General features: G+C 42.0%; 2 protein-coding genes across 14 annotated transcripts; one reads left to right on the top strand and one right to left on the bottom strand.

Moving 5' to 3' along the window:
* Positions 1-41: 41 nt before the first annotated feature.
* On the top strand, positions 42-13,447 carry DOLK (dolichol kinase). Of its 11 annotated transcripts, none has more exons than XR_010918604.1 (4): positions 69-111; positions 852-934; positions 1,548-1,674; positions 13,310-13,447. XR_010918604.1 is itself a non-coding variant. In XM_067542045.1 (4 exons), the coding sequence occupies exon 4, from the start codon at positions 5,585-5,587 to the stop codon at positions 7,172-7,174; it is 1,590 nt and encodes a 529-aa protein (XP_067398146.1). In that variant the 5' UTR covers positions 69-111; positions 852-934; positions 1,548-1,674; positions 5,497-5,584; the 3' UTR covers positions 7,175-7,354. The 11 variants fall into 11 exon arrangements, 8 of the variants coding, with proteins under 8 accessions (XP_067398148.1, XP_067398151.1, XP_067398146.1 ...); XM_067542045.1 differs by lacking the exon at positions 13,310-13,447 and adding an exon at positions 5,497-7,354; XM_067542046.1 differs by lacking the exons at positions 69-111; positions 13,310-13,447 and adding exons at positions 272-296; positions 5,497-7,354.
* PHYHD1 (phytanoyl-CoA dioxygenase domain containing 1) lies at positions 10,073-23,887 on the bottom strand. 3 transcript variants are annotated; one of them, XM_067542068.1, is made up of 12 exons: positions 23,737-23,887; positions 23,166-23,239; positions 22,249-22,407; positions 21,531-21,606; positions 21,289-21,336; positions 17,383-17,438; positions 17,139-17,201; positions 17,025-17,046; positions 16,238-16,366; positions 13,825-13,941; positions 13,323-13,449; positions 10,073-12,284 (listed from the first exon to the last, which is right to left on the bottom strand). In XM_067542068.1, exons 3-12 carry the CDS (start codon positions 22,345-22,347, stop codon positions 12,239-12,241), a joined length of 783 nt encoding a protein of 260 aa, XP_067398169.1. In that variant the 5' UTR covers positions 22,348-22,407; positions 23,166-23,239; positions 23,737-23,887; the 3' UTR covers positions 10,073-12,238. The 3 variants fall into 3 exon arrangements, with proteins under 3 accessions (XP_067398169.1, XP_067398168.1, XP_067398171.1); XM_067542067.1 differs by lacking the exon at positions 23,166-23,239; XM_067542070.1 differs by lacking the exons at positions 16,238-16,366; positions 23,166-23,239.
* Positions 23,888-25,652: the final 1,765 nt, after the last annotated feature.

Here is a 25,652-nt window from a genome sequence, read left to right on the forward strand (position 1 = left end):
GCGCCTGCATCACGTGACGGGGACCCTCTCTGACCTCGCCCCCCCCCCCGTGTCCCCATCACGTGACAGACAGAGAGCCGGACGGACAGCAAGATGGCGCCGTCCAAGGAGGTGAGTTCGTGAGGGAGCTGCCATGGGGCGGGGGCGGGGGCGCTGTATGGGGAAGACCTCGACGGTGGTTCCCTATGGAGTTACATAGGGGCCATGGGAGGTGGCTCTAGGGGGCGCCGCTGTACGGGAGTGCGTCGGTAGCAGGCGGGAGCATAGCCGAGAATGGACCAGGGCGGGCTGTAGAGGTGCTGAGCGCAGGTTCACGCGTGGGGCTCGTGTGGAGTGGGCGGGGGCTGAGCGCGCCGCGGGGCTGTGTGGGATTTGTAAGGCGAAGAGTGCGCTGTGGGGGAGTGTGTCCGGCTACAGGGGCAGGTGGGGGTGTGGTGCGTTAGGGCCCATGTAGAACACCTCTGTCTGGGGTGAACAAGAGACGTGGGGGGGGACAGGGGGTGTCACGGTGCGAGCTCCTGAAGGGGAGGGGGCGGCTTTGTCTCCCCTGTACTGAGGCTCTTCCGTGACGCTGTTCGCTGCTCACTTGGATTTTAACTCGGGTGAGCGGCTCGAGTTCGACCCCAAATTCCCCCGTAGGCTTGAACTCAAGCTACTTACCCGAGCGAAAAGCCGAGCAGCTGCTTCACTGCTATTTTAACGGCAGGTAGTTAGCTAACCTGAGTAAAGAAGGACCCCTCCTTTGGCGGGAAAAATTTACCCTGAGTGAAGCTTTATAGAAGTTTCTAGGGAGAGAAAAAACAAGGAGAGTCCTGTAGCACTTTAAAGACTAACAAATTTAATTTCTGCAGGCATAAGCTTTCGTGGGCTGTAACCCACTTCGTCAGATGTAAGGAATAGAAATCAGAGAGGAGGTGTATGTATACATCTAAGGGTAAGGAACAACAATGGGGAAGTTAGGTATGAGCAAAGTCCATTCAATCAGAGAGAAAAGACACACTGGACTTTATAGCTGATGGGAAAGCTGAGTCGTGTGAGCTCACTGATTTAATACAGCAATATTTGTTTTGTATCAGATTCAGGTGGAGTGGATTATTTTTTATGCCATTAGTCACTTAATTGAACACATATAATATGTTTCTATTTTCTATACAGGCTTCCATACAAATAGTGTCCCAGAATACCATAATGAGAGTTAAATAACAAAGTAAAAAGTGGAGAGAGAAAGAAATTAAATAGTATAGTTAAGGAAGAAATTATGTTTTCTATTTCAGATGAGATGTGAAGTGAGATGGGTATCAGAGGTGGAGAGAGAAATTAAGGCTGCTCTAGCTGTAAAAGAAAAGACTCTCTTCCACAACAGTGGGGAGACTAAATGGAAGAATAGGAGACCTGTACTAATGAAACAAGTGCAAAGAGCAGTGCCAATGAGGCAGATAGGGACAAGTCTGTGAAGGGCTTTAAAACAAAAAGTATATTCTGACATGAACAAGGAGCGTGTGAAGATGTTTGAGTATGAGAATAACATGGTCTGTTCTGTATGTAAGCAAGTGGGACCACCCTGGCATGCTGGAGTTTGGAGAGCTCATATTTCGAGAGATCATAGAGAAGGGAATGGCAACAGTTGAGGAAAGAGAAGATAATGATAAAACAACCCTCATTACACATCTACAGGTCAGTAGTTTTCAAATGACATTATAGATTCATTAAAATTGAAGACATTTATACATTCATACTTGGGATTTCTGCCTTCTCAGGGTGCTTTCATAATCAGAACTGGCTACTTTGCCATTTCGGTTTGTTCGTTAGGTGTCATTGTTGCTGTAGGGGCTAGTCTCTTAACTGCTTGTGTTGGCCAAGAACAGTTTCTCCACCCCTGGTTTGCATATAGAGTTTTCCCTGCCCTCTCTGACTGACAGGTCCTTGTCTCATTTTCTATATCTAGAAACAGACAAGAGTGGGCTGCTTAAATTGACCCTGAGTGAGGGAGAATTGTCACAGATTACTTCTAACCGCAATCAATTATATGAAATTATTTTTCCTTTCATTGTTTCAAAACTAAAAAATGATATGTTGGATTGGAAAAAAATACATTTAGTTTGGCTTGGATGAATAGCAGCAATAAAAATATATTGGTTGCCAAAAATTAAATTATTATTTCAGCCTGTGTCAATATGAATTCCAAAAACCTCTAGAAGAAATTCAGACAATGATTATTAAATATGTAATACAAAGTTTCTAAGAACAAATAAGAAAACTCTGCATAGAATCACAGCGGATGGGGGACTGTCAGTAGCAAATGTACTAAAATATTATTGGATGGCTCAATTAAGATCACTGTCAGCCTGGTACCATGGTGACGCATATAAATAGTAGATGAAAAATAGGATTTTAAATATAGATTTAGTGCATTGATTTTTTTTGTTACCTAAAAGATTTAAATCAACACAAGATAAACAATCCAGGTGTCATAATTACACTTCACATATGGCATTTGATACAGAAAAGAAGTAGCTTTTTTCCCCTCCAGAAACAATCTAGAGTTTTAACTGAGGTTATCTAATCCAGTGTATGGAAGTGAAAAGGTCAATCCTTGGTCAACTATTCCAGAATGATAAAAATATGGAAATTAATACCATCAAAGAATTCAAGAGGAATATTAATATGTCAGTTTTGGTTTATTTGCAGCCATTATAGCATATCCCCTGCAGGAAGCCCATTTTAGGAAACTGTTAATGAGGAAGAAACATTAATTACAGAAAAAGGCCACTTTGAAGGACCTGATCTCCATATGGTATAACAAAATGTTACTGATGGATCTAGTAGATAAGGCTGCCTTTATGGAGAAATGGCAAAAAGCATCTAAAAACAGATATTCCTTTAGAAAAGTGGAAATAGAAAAACTAAAACCTCAACTACTTGTAAGCATTAAGAAAAATTAACAAAATATTTTATCAATGGTACCTCACTCCATTTAAGCTCAGGAAAATATATATGTAAAAGTCATAAATGCTGAAGAGGATGTAAAGGAATAAGAACCTTTCTGCATAGATGGTGAGAATGTCTTAAAATAATGGTGTTTTGGAGGAAAAAAACACATAGAATTTGCAAAATGACTAAAGTTAGGCTTACCCACAGAACCCATAATGGTTCCATTAGGTTACAGTTCAAAGGAGGCTATTTATTCGAGTAAACCCTATTGAGAACACATATGCTACTAGCAGCCAGATGCATGATAGCTTGTTCCTGAAAAAAGACAGATCTCCTAACACTAGTGAGATGGAAAAATAAAGTATTGGAAATCCTTTCACTGGGGGGAAAAAAGACAGATAGCCTTATATAAGTAGATTTTATACTGTGGTTACCGTGTTTGGAATCTGAACAGACTTAAACATAGAGAAATATAAGGAGTTACCTTTAAAAGACACCTTTGCGTTTGGCTAACAAGTATGGGTATGAATAAGTTTAGTTAATGCTTGGATGGAAAATTCATTTATATTAATAATGATAAAATAAAGTGTGTTTTCTTTTTAAATGACACAGATCTGTGCAGAAGAGACTGATCACCTAAAGCTGTAAAATGGGCAGGGAAGTCTAAGAAAGGTTCTCTTTTAGCAACTGGAACTGGAGAGGGAGAGAGGCTAGGGCAAGGGGTAGAGCCACGATGAGAGGGATAGGAGCAAATACTTCACCTCAGAATTGTAATGATGTGTAAACCACTCCTAGACATCTAAATGTAAATTTATTCAGATTGACTTGGGAGAATATGTATAAACTATATCTCCAGAACGTTTTCTAGAGTAAAATATAACACTGTGGCCAGTTTTTCAGTGTGTCTGAGCTGTGTTTTTAGGGCACATGCAAGCTCTCCCTCTGTAACAAATGTGCCCCAGTAGTTCTTCTCATAGAAACAAACAAAATGTATTAAGCAGCTTAATACAAAGGTACAAAAATATTTTGTATTTGGTCCCTGGCTACCACCAGAACTGCCAAGATCAACCAAGTTCCAAAAAACAGTGGAATCACTCCAATTTAGACCCATGCGACCACTTCTTTTTCTTTGACTTTGATATCTTCTCTTGCGTTCATGTAATGTAAGCCTTATTGCTTATTTGAGAAAACAAACAGTGGAGTAAAGAAGGCGATGCAGTAATTAAAGCAGTCAGTCATAAAACTAATAGCAGATGGAGGGTCAGACACTCCAAGAGGCAAAGGCAGACATATATTAAGATCAGTGGGTTTGCACAGTAATCTGGTGTATTTAATGTCTTGTTCCATCACAGATCATAGTTTTTTCCTCCCAATTTTTCTGTTTTCTCTATTAGTTTAGAATCTTTTGCTAATACTTACTATTCAGTTATCAGTATCAGCTTGGATAGAAGTTCCAAATTATTTAGTATTACTAAATAATTTTAATTCACCAGGGGAGAAAGGCCAGATGGGTTAAAATGCTGGAGAATTGCTATTTTAAAGGGACATTATAGACTTAAATCACATTTGTCTGAATAATTTTACTTATTAAAATTAGAAATAACCTCCAAAATTACTATAACTTGAAAGATTTTGGAGAGAGAATATACTATCTCTGTTCAATTTGTTTATATTGTATATATGACTGCTTTGTGTAGCATCAATTTTCCCTTTTTGTGTGGGCCTTTCACACAGCAATAGCGGAGAGAAAACATTTTTAAAAATAGGAAAATGTGACTGTAAATCCACAGAAAATCAGAAGAAAGGAGTTGGAGGCAAAGGGAGAATCTGAAACTACCTTTAACACTTTCTTTTTTTTTTTTTTTTTTGACTAATTTTCAAATTGACAGCATCAGCTCTTTTTTTTAAAACAAGTGTAGCCATTCTCAATCGTTTTGCTTCTGATTTGTTTGTTTTGTAATTCAGTTGATTTGTGCCCTATTTTCTTTATTGGTATGTTTTAAAAGATCAAATGTTGCTTACGGTAGGAACAGTATCGTCAGTTTTATCAATAACATGATTGCTTATGTAACATGCATATTTTCATCTCTTCTTTAATATTTATTTTATAAAGCACCATGGCAAGTGGGTGCATTAATTTCACTTAATTTTGTAACAAATTCATGACCAAGCTCTTTTGTCTTTATCTAAGTTACAGTGATGTCTATGTACCATTTCCAATGCAGTTCTTGTGAGTGCTGCCACTTAGTATCTGCATACACTCCTTGCAGAATATAAAGCATTCCCTTCTATACTTTTAGGAGAGGAAAAACTCGGCACTGCAATAGAAGTATTTAGTATTTGCATGTGAATAAAAGGACTGTGAGATTTGGTTGTGGCATTGCAAGCTGAGTTTTCTGATGTTTGAAAGCAATAGAAAATGCTGGTTGATTTATTTCCTTCTTGATTTTATTTTTTCTCATGACAGGAATTGAAGCTTTCAGCTGAGCTTAAGAAAATAAGTAATGATGAGGAGGCCTCAGGTGTTCTAGTAGTCTCTTTAATTTTATTATTTTATTTTTATAGGCATTGCAGTAAGATGAAAATGAACTTTTACTAAAGGACCCAGGACTGTATTGAAAATATTGGGATCTGACAGTTGTAAAGATTCAGGATGCAGCTGATTGGAACCATGTTAAACAAACCAGTGCTTTTTGAATCCCTGATTGTGTTCATCATTGTGTTGTGTGTGCACACAGTGGTATGGGACCGGTATTCCTGGTGTGCAATTGCTCTTGCCATTCAGGCTTTTTATGTCCAATTTAAATGGGACCGTCTACTCCGAGTGGGAGGGGCCGTATTCCAATTCCGGACGACAGCTAACAGTGGCCTCCTACCAGCTAGTATGGTTATCCCACTCTTGGGGATCGTGATGAAGGAGAGATGCAAGGCTGCTGGCATTGCGTATTTTGAACGTTTTGGCATAGTTGTGGCCTCCACAGGCATGGTGGTAGCCCTGTTCCTATCTGTAGTAGCAGTTGGCATCACAAGACCTGTGCCAACTAACACCTGCATCCTTTCAGGAATTGCTGGCAGTATAATCCTCTATACCATGAAGTATTCTTTGACTGTTTCTGAAGTGATAGAGGTTCTGGAAGTGCTGCTAATCTTTGTCTACCTCAGTATGATCTTGCTCTATCTGTTGCCTCGATGTTTTACTCCTGGGGAAGCACTACTAGTCCTTGGGGGTATAAGTTTCATTCTCAACCAGCTCATTAAACGCTCACTGAATGTAACAGAGGGTAGAGGGAATCCTGTAGACTTCGTCCTTCTGGTAGCAGTGGCCGGGATGGTCCTTCTTGGGATTTTCTTCACTGCTCTCTTCTTCTTCATGGATTCAGGAACCTGGACCTCCTCCATGTTTTTCCATATGATGACAGCAGTGCTGGGACTGGGGGTCATCATGCCTTGGCTTTACCATCTGATCCGAAGGAATCCCTTGCTCTGGCTGCTCCAGTTTCTGATTCAGACACAGACGAGAGTTTACCTCCTTGTGTACTGGACCCTGTTGGCTGCCTCTGCTTGCATGGTGGTTCTTTACCAGAATTCCAAGAGATCATCTGAATCTAAAAAGCACCAAGCTTCAAGCATAACGAGAAAATATTTCCACTTCATCGTGGTGGCTACTTACGTACCTGGACTAATTTATGACCACCAGCTTCTCTACATTGCTGCAGTGTTGTGTCTGGTAGTGTTTATCCTTTTAGAGTACATACGATACTTCAGGATCAAACCATTTGGCCAAACACTCAGGCACTTGCTCACTCTCTTTTTGGATGAACGAGATAGTGGGCCTCTGATCTTGACTCACATTTACCTACTTCTTGGGATGTCCCTTCCAGTGTGGTTGTTCCCCAGACCTTGTGCTCCCAAAGGTACTCTGTCTGGGGCGGGAGCATTGGTTCCCTACTCTGGGGTACTGGCAGTAGGGGTTGGAGACACAGTAGCCTCAGTTTTTGGCAGTACAATAGGGGAAATCAAATGGCCTGGGACAAAGAAGACGTTTGAAGGGACAATGACTGCCATCTTTGCTCAGATCATTGCCGTGGCTCTGATTCTGATCTTTGATGGCAGTGTGAACCTGAACACCAGCTATGCCTGGATTTTAGGGTCCATCAGCTTAGTTTCCCTTTTGGAAGCCTACACTACCCAGATAGACAATCTGCTCTTACCTCTCTACCTCCAGATACTGCTCATGGCTTAGAGACATTGCCAGGAAGTGAAACTACCTTTCCAGCCAGGGGTGGTAACGAGGCATGCATCCCTGTTGAGAGCTCAGTAGAGCCAGTTTGGTACATATTTGGCATAGCAGGTAGAACAGTTAATGACAGAAAGGAATAGCTCTTCAAAACTTAATTTACAATAAAAGTAAAGGCTTCTGTTTGTTTTTTTGTTTTTTCCTTTAAATAGCACTAACTGTTGCATCCTGTCAGAGGAGTACAGGAAACCATCTACGTGATACTGTGATTCATATAGTTGGTGATGCTGAACTAGCCAATCATAATGATTTTGTTTCCATGTACTGAAGCAGAAGGGGTGGGAGAGGTGAGTTCACTAGAAGGGACCAGATGGGTTCATTACCTTTTTCTGGTTTTGCTACCTTAGAAGCATGAAATAGACACGGTACACCAGTTGTTTGTAGTGTTGTTGTAGCCATAATGGTCCCAGGATATTAGAGAGACAAGGTGGGTGGGGTAATATCTTTTATTGGACCAATTTTTGTTGGTGAGAGAAACTAGCTTCTGAGCTACATCTGAGCTCTTCTGAAGGTGACCTCAAGAAGAGCTCTGTGTAGCTCGAAGGTTCTCTCTCTCGCCAACAGAAGTTGGTCCAATAAAAGATATTACTTCACCCACCGTGTCTCCCTCAGTTCACCAGCACAGGCTACTACAAAGCTTGTGCACAGTACTGGCTTGCCACTGGGTTGAGTCCTGATAACTTGTATTATTGTACATTTGAATTCTACCTCTTTCGAGGCATTTAAAAGTATGGTGTTGCAGTGAAGGTATGCACCACTTGCAGCATAGGATCAGGTTGTATGAAGACTGCCACATCATCTCTCATTTCCTGTTGCAAAATTAGAAAACTTCTGCCAACTAGGGTGAAAACAGCACTAATGCTTACTCTGTTTAAATTAGTTTCAAATACAGAGAATGTCAAACTTAGTTTATTGGAGGAGCATGGATAGATAGGCTTGCAGGGTAAAAACAATAGCCTGTGTGGCTAAAATTTTTACTTCCTTGCCAATAGTCTGGAATAAACTGAGTTTTACCTTTTTCATGCTTTTGATCTCTTGAAATTGCATTGAACAAAACTTGCTTTTTTTTAATAGAAAGCTGCATTAAAAATTAATCTCCATAGAAGAGTCCCCTTTCATAAAGATCCAGATACAATTTAAAGAGAAGTTAGGTTAAAACTCATTTAAAATCTTTACCTATGTTACTAGTAACACATTAGAGTATTAAAACAAAGTATTTTAATAATCCAGTATGCTTTCTGCTACTATATAGTTTGATTTATTTCATGACGTTCCCTCAGCTTGAACAAAGAAAATCACTGAAGTCAGTTTCACGGCTCTTTATAGCTAGTAATTTTCTGATTTTCATGCACTAGTACAGGCTCCAGTGTTTGTTTTGTAAACCATCTGGGAGATGGGAGGACATTTTAAATCCAGACAAATTGTTTTAATTAAAAAATCATGGAAGCATTTCTATTAAAATGTAAATTTGGGAGCAGAACTACCTGTTGCTTTCCCTTTAATTAGGATCATAACTCAGTACAGTTGTGAAACAATTCACTTTTTATAGTCAAAGTTTTCATTTCTGTATATTGAGTCCTTAGAAACATTTTTACTTCTAGGAATCCTCTCTCATTAGCTTGTGATATTTCCATTAGGAGCAGACTCAGCTGATTTGTATCCTGCCTCTTCCACCCTCCTGTGGAATACCTGGGCAGGGTATTTGCTTGCAAGAATTCTTGACCAGGCACATTGATTCTGGTCCCTACTAGAGCATCTTTATGGTATTTCTGCAGTGTAAAGGGGCCAAAAGAGTCCCCTGAGAAGAACCCCAGCCAAAGGGCCAAACTAAGCAGCTTCACATACTTGTGGCCCCAAATATGGGATTGGGAGTGTGGTGGTGGTAGCAGCAGGAGGATTGGCCAGAGAGCACTGTGTGCTCTGGTTATTCTCTGCTGCAGAGTCAGACCATCCCCAATAATTCTGGGATGCAGTGGCCCCTGGAACAACCCAGAGAGCACCACATTTGCCCACCCTCCTCCAATCCCTTGCCCTCCTCTTTCTGGGCCATGCCTTCTGAGACACACAGCACTGAATCTCTCCTAGGACTTTAAGAATGGTCAAAAATGACTGTGGTTAACAGAGCAGTAGGCTGTGAGGCACTGCTCCAAGGAAACTGAGCCCTGGAGAGATGGATGATGCAAGAGTAGTGACCCTTAGCAAGACTGGATCCAACATGCTGCACAGCTTAGTAATTCTCACATTCTAGTTGTGAGACAGAGTAGGACATTCTTTCTATATCTGTCTTCAAATCACACTGAGCAGTGCAGAGAAGGAAAAGGAGAGATGAACCAACTTTCTTAGCAGGAAAATGCTACTTTAAAAAACAAAAGTTAATTAGAAAGGTGGGATCTTTTTCCCACAATAATGAAGAAAAAGCCTTAGCTACCACCCGTGCTGTGTTCTGCACTTGATAACAAAGCAATAAGGACTGGAGCCCTGTGTTGCAGAAAACCATTTCCAACCTGCTTTAATCTGATACAGAGCCTGAGACAGTAGGATGTCTTGGGTCATTCAGTCCATTCCTCCTGCAATAATGCAAGATCATCTGCACTATTTTGTTTTCATCTAGTCTATGAACACCATTAAGGGTGTCTCTGCTGTTGGCAGATTATTCTATTCATGTGACCTCTTAGAAACTTTCTAAAAGTTATGCTTTGTATTATTTTCCCAACTGTATTAAATATCAGTCCATTGATATATATATTTTGCATAGGCCCCCATATAATTAGATATAGTTGTCGCTTTTTTTAAAAGATAGATGGCTTTTGCAGCGTGTGATAAAAATGAAAGTGCTATTTAAAATAAGCAGAAAGTGCAGTTTTTATTTAAGATAAAGACTTAGAATTAATTTCTACAGGTGACTTCAAGACTTTCAAATCAACTTGAAATGCTGAGGCTAGTGCTGAGCTCTATGCATTAGTTTTAGCAACAAAACCCTTGATGTTAAGGGATTAAACTGATCCAGCAGACATGCTCTTGCGGTTTCTCCAAACACAAAGTTCACCCGTTAAGGTTAATTATTAACAACATTTACAACTGCTACTCAACCTTATTTCCTATTGTTATATTTGCATACATGTTTCTAGAGCTACTGCTGCCTGCACAATCTCCTTTTTAATGGTGTCACCACAGTTTTATCCACCTTCCAATTCCCCCTTCCTCTAGTCTGCATGTGGCTTCTATCTTAATGTTTGATAGCTCAGCATTAAAATACAAAACTGCTCTTAAGCATTCAAAGGATAATAAATGGGAGGGAATGTTGTTTAGAGGGTACAACATTGGAATCAGCACTCCTGGGGCTCTGTTCCCAGGACTGCTGTATGATCTGGGGCAAGTCATTTAGAACTAGATAGTGAAGCCCTTGTTCATGTTAGCGAGCACTTACTCAATAATTGGGAATGCTCCCATGAGTAACGGCTCCACAATCCGACCTACTCCTGCTTTGTGCCTCAGTTTACTTAGACTGTGGAGCCCTTACTCATGGGAGCAGGCCCAATTATAATATCTCTTAGGGGAGATACAATGATCTCTCCTAGGGGTGTTGTAAAGATTAATTATTTCGTGTCTGTAAAGCACACAGATCTGTGGTGGGAAAGTACTGCTTTATTGTGAAGTATTATTGTTCCCTGTCACAGTGAATTCAATAACTTTTAACTAAACTACTTGAGCATCCCTGTAATGAGCCTGGGGAGTTAGCTTTTATGGGCATGTCGGTTATGGAGCATACTGGTGAAGTGAAAATATATTCAGCATATTTCCAGTCTTATGTGTGGATACTTCAGCGAGTAGCTCTTCACTCTGTATCTATTTAAAAAAAACCTAACTGCATCCTGCGTTTTGTTATAAAATATATTCCACCAGAACTGAAACTGTGAGAAAAAGACTGGTCTTTCTTCATTTAGTAACTCTTCATAGATCTGCTGAAAAAAGCTAAAGTTTGACTGTATTCAGTGATAGTACTAGAAGACTACATAGCCACATAAAATGGACTTTGTCACATTGTTTAAATGGGTTATTTAGAATACTCAGATATAAGGGATGCATTTCATCAATGATACTTCCTCAAAGGGAGAAGTTTGTGTTACGTGCTCTATGCTAGCATCTGTTCTGCATGCTGAGAGTTAAAAACGTAATCACTGTACACCTCTGGCCCCATGTGTTGTAGTCTAACACTTTTTGGAGGTTTCAGGGACTGACATCTTCAGACAGAACAGAGAAATGTTTGTATTTTTATTCATGATATTCCCACATCTCATTAACTTCAACATGCATCTGCCTAAGCAAAAGTTACTCAGTTCTCCTTGAAATGTATGCAGTAAAGGTTTAAAAGTCTAGGAATTGTCTTATCTCCTCACATACCATTCCTCCCTAGCTCTTACTTAGCATTTTAAAAGGAAACGTAAGAAATTTAGGCTCCCTGCTTTGATCTGCCCATTCTAGGATTTTCTTTTTAATCTATTGCTGTTGCAGCAGTGTAGTTTTTAACCTTTGTGGCACAATAAAAGCCCTCTACATCACCTCCAAAAGACACTCTACATCCAAGCTAATACAACAGAGGTGAAATAAACACAACAGACATTTTCCTGGCTTGGCTCGCATGAAGAAAAATAGTGAGATTTTGAGTAGCCTGAAAGGGAGGTACCTCCCAGCAGGTCCAACAGTTGAAGTACCGTGGTCTCTTAATAGTTCATAAGACAAAAGCCCCTTTTGATGAGGAAATCTCTTTAAAGTGACTGTTCTGACTATGAATAGGGCACAGATGCTCTGTTTAAGGCTGTCACTGGATGGATGTGAGTGAAGATCCTTCTGTCATGCACACAGGCTGAAGCCACTCCTCTTGGGCAGAGGACACATGAATGTTGGGAGATGGGGTGTGGAGGTTGTACCTGAAGACGACAGCAGCAGCTACCAGAGAAATGGAATCTATCTACCAATCAACCATTTGGCTCCAAGGGCCAGTTGTTAAATTCAGATGTAGAGAGGTGGAAAAGGCAGTTCAGGAGTTGGCTGGAGCCTGAAAAGAAAAGAGATTAAATAAAAACAGAATTCCAGAATCAGCCCCAGGTCTGCCTGACAGAATCAGTTCTAACTTGGGTATCACTGATGCAGAAATGAATGGTTCTGAGGGGAAGCCTTTAACAGGCAATTCCTCAGACCCAATCCAATATGTCCAATCTCTTGCTACATTAGAAAACTCTGCAAAACTCTTAACATCCCTAAGCAGAGATTCATATCTTGGTTCTCCACCCCATTCATCGCCCTTTTCTCTACTCTAAGAAGCAATTACCTCTTTCTTAGTGTGCTTAATTACTTTCTTCTAGTCTAATTCTGTACCCAGAGGTTGCTTCACACATAGGTTGCATATTTCTATAAGGGGAATGGGTTTTGTGATCAAAACACAGGATGAGCACCTGGGTTCTATTCCCAGCTGTGCTACAGCTATCACGTATGACCCTGAGTAAGTCATTTAACCTCTGTCAAATGTATGCATTTTTAATGCTCTCATCTGTGTGATATCCAGGTTCAGTATACTCCTTTAGGAAAGGTTGTATTCCGGCTGGGAGGATCATATTAGTTGTTTACGCTACTTTCTTAAAAGGGGTGTTCTCTCATGCTGGCCTCCTGGAGATCATTGCCTGTCATTCTGCAACCTTCTCACTGATGGAAGGCTGGCATAAAAAGACAGTCTCTCTATACATGTCAGGAATCAAGTTGATCCTGTTTTGTGGCAGTAGAATTCCACAGTTAACACGGATGTAGTATTTATCTTCCCTAGAGGGGTGTTCTGAGCTTAATGAATGCTTGTAAGGCACTCAGCTGCTTCTTTGCTAGAGGACCTTACAGTGGTGTTATAATATGGCTAACAGAAAAACAATCCTTGGCTGTGCAGGCCAGGGAGACCGTCTTGGGAAATGGCTATCGACACTGGTGTTCAAACAAAGCTGCAGCTAGCACAGTTCTGAGCCATGTAGAGGGAACCCTGTAGGTGTAATGCAAAAACGGGGTGATTTAAAACAAATTTTTTCTTTGCTACTGAAGGGTCTGTTTGTACCAGTTCTCTCTGCTCCAGCTGGTGTCCTTGGACTCCATCAGATGGAAGGTGTACACATGGCGGGACCTCTCTGAGCTGTTCAACTCACTCTTATGTACAACTTCTCCATGTATCAGAATGAGGCCACCTGTTGGAAATAAACATACATTGGTTTTTCCTTTTGACTGTTGCCTTCCTCTGTGCCATGCAAGAGAAGCTGGTGCTGTCTTTGAAAGGTTTGTCATGATAACTTGAGCTTGAAACTAAAGTGAGACCTGGGAAATACAGCTCATGGATTTCTAGGGTAAAGATTTGTTTGGGAAGACTCTAGGAATGCCTCATATAGTGAATGGATCCCATAAAACCCCAAAGCCTTTCATTGTTGACTCTTCATATAACCCTTCGTGGCATCCGGCCTTCACTGGCAATACATCATTGCATTCCGTCTGGGCCTAGGATCTGAACATGTATCACTGAGTGTATCTCTTCTGCATTTTCATTGGTCCTACAACTGAATCCTTACCTTTGTGGATGGGCACAGGAATAAACTGGCTGTCTTGATAGGTCTGCTCAGAGCCAATGAACCGTGTGTATGGTATGGTGCCTGGCAGGGTTCGGACCATTCTACGTGTGATGCCATCTGCAATCCCAGAGTAGACAAAACTTTTTTTAAAAAAGCTTAATAAATCATTTAATCAGGCTGCAAATAAACCCCTGCATTAAGATTCAATTTAGACTATTTGCTCCATCAGATAACAAAAGCTTGATCAAGTTTAATAATCAAAGATTAATAATCAGCACAATGCAGAAAGGAAAGAGTCAATACTTTACCAGTCTGGAAATCACACTTTGCAGAAAGGACATCTTCGCTCTGTTCCAAAGCATTAACTCACTTCTTATATTTATGCCCTGTTTCTCAGGGACAGGAAACTCCCTAAATGCCTTTATATCATGATGAACCTTGATTTTCCTATCCTGTGCAATTTACACCTACTGTCCAAGGTTCTTGGGTACCTGCACCCAATTAGTTTAACAATCTTGCAGCCATTATAATAGTTGCTTATTACTTTAACAAAACATTTTGTGCTTAATAATCTCTCCACATGGCAAGAATAAAAACTTATACACAGCTTTTTATATCTATTTTAGTACAGAACTAGCTGGGGGGGGTTGTTCAGTTAGCAGGGCCTATAAAATTTGCAATATTGACTAAATACTGTTAGCTATCAATAGTTCTCGGTTAACTGCTGCAATCATAATCTCTGCACTGACTGGAAAACTTAAACCACTCATTACATTATATATATCCTCCATCCTTTCACTAATGATAATGCTTTCCTTGCTTTTTTTTTCTCTTTTCATTGGGAAAAGATGTAAGGTTTGCCTGCTGGTGCAGAAACTGACACTGCTGCCTTTTGTCTGCTTTTCCATCTGTGCCCTGGCACCTTAACAAGTGCTACCCTCATCCGCAAGAACATGCAGTGCTATCTGAGCTGAGCCCTCAACGTAAGCAAAACGCATCTTCGGCACCCTTTCTATAACAGCACAGATGTTTAACTGCAGCTACAAAGCGATAGGCTGAGTTTAGGTACAAACTGTGATTACAACAAAGTGCAAAGCTCTACGATTTCCCAGGGATGAGTGTCTTTTGCTTTATTTATTTATTTAAAAAAGAGAGACCTGAGGATATTCCCACTGGATCATCCCAGTTGTAAGGCACATTACAGTTTGAGATGAAATGGATAAAGTGTGCCCTGGAGCTAGTTAGTTCCCATGCTAGACATATACAAATTATACTCAGTGTAAAATATGCGCCAATGGTTAGAAGCCCTTGGCAGCTTCCATCTGTCAGGAGAGGGGATACGCAGATTTTATTTTGATTTGGCCTGATCTATGTGTTGCCATAGTCCACTGTTGCTCTCTGATCACTTGGATGCTGTCCAATTCATTCTTGTTTTGCTTGTTTACATTCGTTTTGCATGTTTGCTGAATTTGAGACCAGTATTGGGGCCAGGTGCAAGGTTTTTATTCACAGAGCAAGCTGGGGTAGCAATGTTCTTAGTTTTGATCCAGGACAACAGAAAGGATTAATGTGTATATATCCTGAAGAGATCTGTGATAAAGCTAGGGGGAGAATGGTGGGTGTGTCAATATAAATAATATAGTGTAGTATTGAGATTTAATTACAGAAACAAAAATGAGCAAAGTGCTTTCACTGTGCTTAACTCTAACCTGGGGGAACCTGGAGAAACTGCTCCTTCCAGCCCAGGTCAGTGTGGAGAAGCATTTTCAAGGCTGCTGTACAAAGCTCCTTCAGGTTGAGGGAGTTCTGGAAGGTAGCAAGGGTCTATAGCACTGCAAGGAAGCCTCTTTTTTGGAAGGATCAAAGAGTAGCTGGGAAGGTCTCATTGTGTTAAACAAGGAAGGGCCAGACACTTGCAGAAGGAAGTTACTCAGTAATGCTAAACTGAAGGGATTTCAGGAGCACCAGGAGTGGATCATGATATTGCAAGGCCTGGATTTAATAAATAAAAATTCAATAAGATTGTGGGTACCACAGATGGCATGGGCATGGTACACCATTAAATTTAGGCACTTGGTGCCAGTCAGAAATAACTTCAAGTTTTGATTTCCAGGAATGCTTTTAGATTAAAATCACAGATCCTTGGACTAGTGACCAGCAGCAAAGGAAATGAGTCATTGAGCTCACCTGTTAAAAGTGGGATTATGGATTTGGCCCCTAAAAGCACAAGGGGGATGATGTTGCTTTAAAGAAAGGTTCCCTAAAGCATGATGGTGTTGGATCTAGTTGGATCTGTGGCCATGTAATCACATGTAAAACCCAGAGGACAAAGTACAATTTGTGCTTCTTTCCACTCGTAACCAGAAGATGAGGGTGCATTTCAGAGTATATGGCAGAATAATATGAATCTTACTGATGTGAGAGCCCGGGATGAACCAGAGGCAGCCGTTCTCCTGCGTGGCATTCTCCAGAGCTGCCCAGAAGCCCACAACCCTACCCAGCGGTTCTGTGTACAGAAATGTGGCATCCTGATGTGGTCTGACTGAAATCAATAGACACCTTGTTATCTTCCACCTTAAAGACTGTTGAATTAAGAGTAACAGAAGAGCTATGGGGCTTTCCTGCCTTGCCCTCTTGTGACTGCAGTATGAATCTTGAGGGGAGGGATTAATACTGTCCCCTTCCCAATAGGTTCTCAGCTCATGTCCCATTTATTCTAGGGGGAGTACAGCAAGGATAACTTCTTCCAAGTCACATTTGAGGCATATTATATGGGAATTACTTTTGGTTTACAGAAGTCCCTGAAACAAAGAAACTTAACATACAGTTAGGAAATTCCCCCAATCACTTGCCCTTTCTTGTCTTACTACTTTGGGAATCTCAACTGTATTGCAAGAGTAAGACCCCACTGCAATCATAACATGGGACTGGGTCACCCTTCAACCTGGTGTGGGTATAAGTTAGCCCTTTGCCTGCCACCACAGAAACAGAAAGCTACCCTGAGTGGGATTGTCACACCCCCATTCCCAGTAATTTCTATTGGGAACTGGGCATCCACAACCCTTAAGCAGCTTTGAAAAAAATCTCACTCGGAATGAGCAGTTTGTGCAACCTCTCCTGCTACTTGAATTCCCTTCCTCCAAATCTTGGTATCGGTACATAATATCTACAGCCTTGTACACACATAGTACGAATTTTACCTTCACCACCAATGCCAGGTTGCTGGAAGAAGAAAAATAGAAGAGAATGTTACACTGGAAAATATGAAAATGGCTTATTTTTAAACAAGTAAATAGGAGACAGGTTTACTGTACCTTGAAGATATACATGCTCTGCACAACTACTGGTTTCTCAAGGCCCAGTTTTCTTCCCAACTCCTGTGGAACATCCCAAAGTTATAACACAGATTGCTGTTTTCTGCTCAGTATTTAGTGAATGCTCACGGAGAATTTATATACATCCTTTTATCAGAAGAGGGCTCATTCTTCTGAGCATACAGTTTTGAAACTAAACTATCACATAGTTGAGTTCTTTCAAGTGACTCAGGCTGCTACTCACCTGCATTTTAGAGGAGTGAGTGATTTGCTTGAAGACAGGATCGTGAGCATGCAAAGCTGAGGGAAAGAAGTTGTCACTTAGTGAAAATTCTGGAACTCCTTTCCTGAAGGGACCATTTCAGCTCTGAAGAGTGGGTGTCGCATTGTGCAGGGGAAGACTGCAGTCTACCATGCACAGACTGCATCCCTCACAGGCATCAGTTTAGTGTGCACAGTGCCCATCGTTATGACTGCCCTGTTCCTTTGGCTAAAATGACTTGGCTAGACAAATTCCTTTTGCTTTAAGCTTTTTGTGTGGGTTGTAAAATAGGCACAATGTTTCATTCGATGGAGATTGCACGTAAGTGCTGCTAACATTTGCAAATCCTATAATGAATTTTTTTTAGAGGACAAAGATATAATCCGTCTCCAATACAATAAACTGCGGCTACATGAAAATAATCTCTGTAACCAAAAAATAGCTTGGAAGAGATTGGTGGGGTGGGGTTTGTTCTGAAGGAAAACCAAACAGAATATACAGAGCTCTAGATGCTGAGAGCTCTAGGGTGTTGAGCACTATACACAACCCTAAGGTGGATAAATACGACTAAAGGGTCACACACTTTGTTGCTTCTATAGGCTGAACTCAGTGCACACACGAGGTGTTCCAAACATCTCGTCATTCCACCCACAAGCTCCCGGTGTGACACTCTCTGGTCCTCTTCTATTTCAGGCCCTCCCTGCAACACCCCTCCATTCCCTCCTGCCAGGGTTTCTATGTGGCCACCACATCCCCCCTTCTCCCATATCAGGGTCCTCCATTATCCCTCCCCCCATGCCATCAATTATTTTTGCACCCCTATTCGCCCATGCAAGTGGCTGTGTGTCCCAATTCACCTTCCCCTTCATCCCAGGGTCCCCCAATCTCCCACACCAGGGGTTGTGTGCTCCCCTATTCCTCCTCCCCCATGGCAGTGGCTGTGTGCCCTCCATCTCCCCTTCCTCCCTTATGAAAGTCCCCCAGTTTTCCATCCAGCAGGGGTTCTGTGAGCCCCCTATATCAGGATCCCCCATTATCCTTTCCATGCCAGGCGCTGTGTTCTTGTGCCCCTTTCCCTCCACATGTCATCATTTGTCTGGGAGAGAAGTCTGACAGGTTGTCAACATGTTAAATTATAGGGAGGAGTGGCACAGTGACAGGTGAAATGGACTTACTGTTACAGTGGAAGGCATTAGTTGGTGCCAACAAACTTGTTTGATCTACAGACAATAGCAGAAGTGACTGAAGCTGTAATGGTGCTAAACAGATGGCAGGGGATCCATGTATGCATTTTCCCCCTTTCAGTTTTCTGATTTTCCTCCAAATCAGTAGGGTTCTGGCAGTGGAGGCCTCTAACGTTGCCTGAAACTTTTGAATTGATCATTTGTTGCATTCAAAAGCTGTCACGTTACAGACAGACAGAAATGCCATAAAGTTGAGCATTGGGCCTCACAAGCTTGGTCAATTATCTGAACGTGTCCTTTAGAGTGCTACCGTTCTTAGAATTTGAATACAGCATGATGAGAAAACATTGCAGAGATGAAACATGGGGCATCAAAGATTTCTCATGTCAAATTAAGAACGAGGAACACAAATTCAGTGCTCTTTGAATGCCTTAACTTGCCCTAGAATTTTTAATCTGGAAGCAAGTCAGATGCAAATGTTTTGGATTCAGACTCACTCTTAAAGATGATAGAATTTGCGGTTCAGTCAGCTTACTCATGTAGTAGGGACTGCTACAGAGCAAGAAAGTGGCTAGACAGAAAATAGGTGGATAAATTGGAGAATAAGTCAAAATGAATCCTCTTGGAATTGCAGTTAAACTTGAGTCAGGAGGATGCTATATCTGTTTTCTGTTTTCTCTTTAAGGAGCAGTTGCAGTACAATAGAGGACAAAGAGAAGGTGGGAAGAGTTGTTGTTTTTCTTAGGGATGTTGTTTTCCCTATAGAGACTGCAGGAATGTGAGATCAGATGCTGGATTTTCAAGTTTTAATGGAGAAAGATCTGGGCAGGGTTCCTGCATTTATGAGACAGAAATGCTGAATCCTGTTGTGTTTTCTCTGGCTATTGTTTGAAAACAAAAGGGGTACAGCAAGTCTTCAGCAGCTGGAAAAGGAGAAATAGAACACACTGGAAACCTGTAGTGAAGAATCACAGCTTGTTGAGCACCAGCAGTGCAGCTTATGACTTCGAACACAGAAAACACAGTCTGTCCTAAGTATCTTAACCACCTAGACTGGACACAGACAGTATAGCTCAAACAATCTGTTGCATTAGAGATGGACACATTTGAACTTCAGCCAGTGTAGGTCAATTATTCTTTTTTAAAAATAGAATTAAAAAGCCTTGGGGAAGAAGTGGCTTTTGAAAAGGGATTTAAATGGGAAATGAGAGGCCTTTTGGCAAAGGACGGGGCTTCCTAGCATGGGGTAACATAGAAGGAGGCACAAAGACAAGAGTGGAAGGATACAAAAAGGGGCATGAGGTCAGTCTCACCTCAGTCCCTGGAAAAATCATGGAGCAGGTCCTCAAGGAATCCATTTTGTGGCACTTGGAAGAGAGGAAGGTGATCAGGAACAGTCAGCATGGATTCACCAAAGGTAAGTCATGCCTGACCAACCTGATGGCCTTCTATGATATGACTGGCTCTGTGGATGTGGGGAAAGCAGTGGACGTTATATACCTTGACTTTAGCAAAGCTTTTGATACAGTCTCCCACAGTATTCTTATCAGCACATTAAAGAAGTATAGGTTGGATGAAGGGACTATAAGATGGATAGAAATCTGGCTAGATCATCAGGCTCAATGGGTTGTGATCAATGGCTCGATGTCTAGTTGGCAGCCAGTAACAAGCGGAGTGCCCCAAGGGTCGGTACTGGGGCTGGTTTTGTTCAACATCTTCATTAATGATCAGGAGGATGGGGTGGATTGCACCCTTAGCAAGTCTGCAGATGACACTAAGCTGGGGGGAATGGTAGATACCCTGGATGGTAGGGATAGGATACAGAGTGACCTAGACAAATTGGAAGATTGGGCCGAAAGAAATCTGATGAGGTTCAACAAGGACAAGTGCAGAGTCCTGCACTTAGGACAGAAGAATCCCATACACAGCTACAGACTGGGGACCGATGAGCTAGACAGCAGTTCTGCAGAAAAGGACCTGGGGGTTACAGTGGACAAGGGGGTTCCAAGGAGGATGGAGCTAGGCTGTTTTCAGTGGTAGTAGATGACAGAACTAGGATCAATGGTCTCAAGTTGAAGTGGGGGAGGTCGAGGTTGGATATTAGGAAAAGCTTTTTCACTAAGAGAGTGGTGAAATTTCCATCCTTAGAGGTTTTTAAGGTGCAGCTTGATAAAGTCCTGGCTGGGATGGTTTAGTTGGGGTTGGTCCTGCTTTGAGCTGGTGATTGGACTAGATGACCTCCTGAGGTCCCTCCCACCCCTAATCTCCTATGATAAGAAAAAGCAAACTGATGTGTGGGCAGAGTAAAGCTGTGCAGAGGCTTGAGTTAAATCTGATGAACTTGAACCTGATGTGGATGAGGGCAAGAGACAGAGCATGGTTGCAAAGAAGGAAGTCATGCAGCCACAGCTGGAAAAGAGGAGGATATTTGCAATAATGTGTTCAGTGGACCAGGGCACAGTAAAAGCTCTAGAACTGAGAGGAGGAGGCTGCAGTCAAGGCAGCAGAATTTAAATCAACATGGTTTGTTTTAGTGGTAACACCACCATGGGCAGAGTCCATGTTTAGCTAGATCATTAACTCAGGAGAGCAGTTTCTTTGCAGTGTGCTGGGGTTATTCACAATGGCCAAGTCTGAAGGAATGCTTAGTTCTGGAAAATATATCCCATGTTTTCTCTCCAAAAGCATTACGGCTCATACATACCATGGCCAATCTTGTTTATAGATTTCTCCTTTGAAACAAGAAAGTCACCTAAGAAACAAAATGCTGAATTAAAGAAGATGCAACAACAAAGAGTAAACAATAGAGCCTAGAACTCCCCTCTCTCCCAAATAGTCATGCAGCCATCTTGTCCCTTTAAGAAAGTTCCTGGATCTCTAGCGGATTGTTTACATTTCTTCCCATCCACCCCAAGCTTATTACAACCAATGTTAAGTGACTTTTACCTTTCTCATTAAAAACTCCTTTCTCAAAGAAGAATCTGATCTTGTCTCCACTGGTTAGAAAATAATCCGAACTGCCCTGTCGGAGATAAGAGAGACCAGCAATGGTAATAACCTAGAGAGTATATGTAGGTGAATGCTTCCAGCAAGGAGCCAGTACTAACCTGCATCTTCTCCCCATCAAGAAAGCAGGAAGAATAAAGACGGAAGTAGTTCATACAGAGGCTTTTCACTGTGCTAAACTTCTTGGGCTCCAGTTTGCCCTTTACAGGCACCCGATAGAGGGTGAGCAGGTACCCTCAGGGTTTTGGTTATTGAGAAATGTTGATTTGACAACCCTGGAGACTGAGATATTCTTTATCCATGGAAAAAGTATAGTATCGGCAGTAACAGTACAGGCTGCCACACAGGCAGCCCTTTTCCACAGGGACTCTTCACAGTCAGTCTCTGTGACCCATTCCTCTCTTAGCCTTTGCTGAGACCACCAACAAAATGTTGCCCAAGGCAGCAGAAGGCATGCCTGTCAGAAGTGTGATTGCAGTTCAGGAGTGCCTGGCTCCCAGTCTCTTGCTCAGACATGGCTCCCCACAAGAACAAAACCCCTCTTCCTGAATTGCTTGGTGTTACACACTAGCCCTTTGCTAACCTCCTCAGGAGTAATTTGTGATTTTTAGATTGCCCCTTCTAGCCTCTCTCTGAAGCACCTCAGCCTTATCTGTACCTGAGCCTGGAGCTCTTCCTTTTCTTTGGTGGTGAACTCCGTACGGCAGTAGTGTGGTACATCCATCTTGGCTATAATCTTGTTGATTTGCTCCCTCATGGCATCACATTCTTCTGTGGTGAAAAACTCCTCCAAAACAAGGAAACCATCTTCATGGAACTAGAAGAGAGCACTAGAATTCAGATGGGGACAGAGTGGCTGGCATTCTACGGTAGTCTTCAGAGACAGCTGTTCTATATATTAAAGGTGCGCTTCCTGGCTGTCAGTCTTCTTCAGTTTAGTGTAATGCATCTTTTCTTAGGCTCTGCATCCAGATGCTAGATCAGACTTAGACCTCCTTGGAGAGCTTCTCTGCTAGTGGAGATGCACTAGAGCAAGGTACATTTTTCACACACTGTGCTTCATGTCATGGACCTGTTTAATCTGCATCTGATAATCTGCATTATTGCTGACCCTCCAATCCCACACAAACCAGCCTTTTTCTTTGCACAAGTTTTTTTACAGATTCATTTTAATAATTTCCTTAATGAGTAAGTTTGAATTCTCACATTTCTGAAAGGGAGATTTCTACTGGAAAAATAAATAATTTAGTAAGAGATGCACAGACTGTGGTTAGGGAGAAAGTGATTACAACTCTTTAATGCAGCAGGCTCTAGGAACCAAATGAAATATGCATATGTTACTGTCCTCAGGACTTAAAATTCTCTTCCCCAAAGGAGGAAATTTAGTAACTGCTAAACACAAACTGTAGCAAAATGAACAATGCAATTGTGTTCGGTTTCAGGATTAGAACAAGGTGTACTGAGAGGTTGGGAAAAAGTACTTGTTCTAAACTTAACTGAGAATGTGTGCTGATTTCTCAGGGGTGATTGATCAGTCCCTTAAGGAATGAAATTAGCTCTCTGGACATTGCAGACCTGAACTGTTGACCCTTTATAGAAAACCCAGGAGGTTATCCTCTGGCAGGCAGATTTCAACTTCAAGGATAAGGCTGATAGTGGAGAGAAAGAAACAGAAGAGTGAGAGAGAAGAAAAGAGCTCTTCAGATAGGAGCCCTGTAGGACAAGCCACCTTTCTGGTGCCACCTATAGCCTTGATAAGGTGCTCCGATATCACAGTATAAGAAATGGAGCAGACTATAAACGTGTTCCCAAAGCAAATATTTGCAAAGCACAAGTGCTGGTCAATTGGCCAGGAATGTGTGTGAGGGAGATCTGTTCCCTTCTCACAAGTACAGCCAGTGGCGTGCAGGGGGGGCAGCAGCAGAGCCAAGCCTGCATTTGCCTCCCCCTCAAGCCTCCAGACCCCCCCCCTCTACCCCGCAGCTACAGACCTCCCTTCTCGGGGCCTGCGAGGGGGTGTTGAAGCCTGGGAGGGGGGTTGCAAATGTAGGCCTGGCCCCGGTTGGTGGAGACTCTCGGCACGCCACTGAGTACAGCACTATCAGCCCGTAACACACACACACACACAGCTCCTATCCTCCCTTACCTGCTGGAGCTGTTCTTTGGTTACAAATGCCATTGCAGACTCAGCCGCACGCTGATTACATCACTGCACTGTAGCTTCTCCAGAGCCCTGCGCAGCGAACGCTCTCCAGCTGATCATTCAACACCACGTGATGTGTTAAAGCCTACAGGCGAATCAGATTGCTATGCCGACAATCGGAGATTTCCCTCCCTCTCTCCCCCCTTGGAGGGAGTTTGGGTTTTCTTGTTTCAGTTCAATTCTTTGCCCAGATCTGCTCCTCGTTGCCCCTGGAATCAATATTTGCATGAGTGGCATCTCCCTGTTGGTCCCAGGATGTGAGAGACAAGGTGGGTGAAATAATATTTTTTGTTGGACCAGCTTCTGTTGTTGAGACAAGATTCTTCAGGTGTGAAGAAGAGCTCTGTAAGCTGGGAAGCTTGTCTCTCTCACCAACAGAAGTGGGTCTACTAAAAGATATTATCTCACACACACACACACACACACACACACTTAGTGGAGAGAGGCCCCCCCCCACGTCTCCTTGAACTCAAGGGAAATTAGCCCCCTGCTCTGGAGCCACACACTCAATCTCTATGTGGATCATGTGGGTTTTCGTGGTGCTCAGAAATGAGGTGCACACAAAAAAGTTTTTTTTAAGGGGCGGGAGGGGAACAGCATAAGGGATTTAATCAGAAATTTAATGCTATTCTCAGCTCCAAGAGAGAGTCACCGAGCTTTAATGACTCAAACAGAAACTACAGCAGTTGAGATGGGAGGTGACAAATGCAGATTCAAGTTCTAGGTGTAAAGGATAGTGATGGGGGATGGGATGAAGAGAACAGAAGTCCACTGACAAGCTTGAGAGTGGATTTAAATGAGTGGAAATCCAAGCCCCCTGAAGAGTTTCCTTTCCTCCTAGTGCAGTGTGCATGGCACTAAAATGCACTTATGAGCTAGTGAAGTTCAACACTACAAAACCTAAACTGGGGGACTAATGCTGAGGGGCTGTTACTGAAAATTCAACAGGCTTCTTGGTGGACAAGCCCTGCATTTTCATTCACAGCTGCTCTTGGGCTGTTTTAGTTTCATTTGCTTGATGTACAGCCCTTCAGTGCCAGATGTATTAGGCAGGCCACAGAGGCTGAAACAAAGCATGAGAGGAAAAATTAACTGTGGCTGAGAGATGTAAGAAACCAAATAAATAATAAGTATTAGACCCATCATGGGCACTCACCATCAATGCATCCTTCACTACGTAACGGGTGTCGTTGGGGTGTCGGAGGGGAGATCTAAAGCCATTTATCTAGAGAAAAATACATTTGACTCTTCTAGAAAACATTCAAGACTCACTGAAAGAACCTTTAACTCAACCCTTTCCAAATGATACTTGCAGCACCATATAATAAAGGACAAAATACAGGCAACTGTGAGCTAGAAAATGAGGGCGTGTAAGAGCTTATATGAAGAAGGGGCTCTGCCTTTAAATTCTTCCCCCCTGCTCTTGAAAGCCTATCTTAAAGGGACACTGTCAGTATGAATTTTTGTAAACTAAGGTATAAGGGAACTACTTTCTGATAGAGGAAGTCTACAAGGAATAGGCCTTTTTAAAATTCCTATATTTTTAAAAAGGGGGGTAGTGCCAACTCCAAGCTGTTCTTATTCTCATCTCTTTTTATTTTTCTAAAGGACTCTTCAGCTGGGGGAAGCGATCTGTACCCAGTGCACAAAGTAATTACGTTAAAAAAGAAGAATGTCTACTTTGCTGACTCCTTGCAATTAAGTTTAGGTGTTAATTTTAACCAGGGGAGAAAACAAAAAAGTTTACAGGCAGAAATGAGGGTAAATGGGAGGTTTTACTTCTTTAGCTAAAGAGAATACTAGGAGCAGTTAGTTTGGGGAAAAACCACATCCTGCATTCCTTAAATTTCACAGGGAGT

Source organism: Emydura macquarii, unplaced genomic scaffold (assembly GCF_026122565.2).
Source record: "Emydura macquarii macquarii isolate MOO-44397 ecotype Brisbane River unplaced genomic scaffold, CSIRO-AGI_Emac_v2 contig_691, whole genome shotgun sequence".
In the NCBI taxonomy this organism is placed as follows: domain Eukaryota; kingdom Metazoa; phylum Chordata; order Testudines; family Chelidae; genus Emydura; species Emydura macquarii.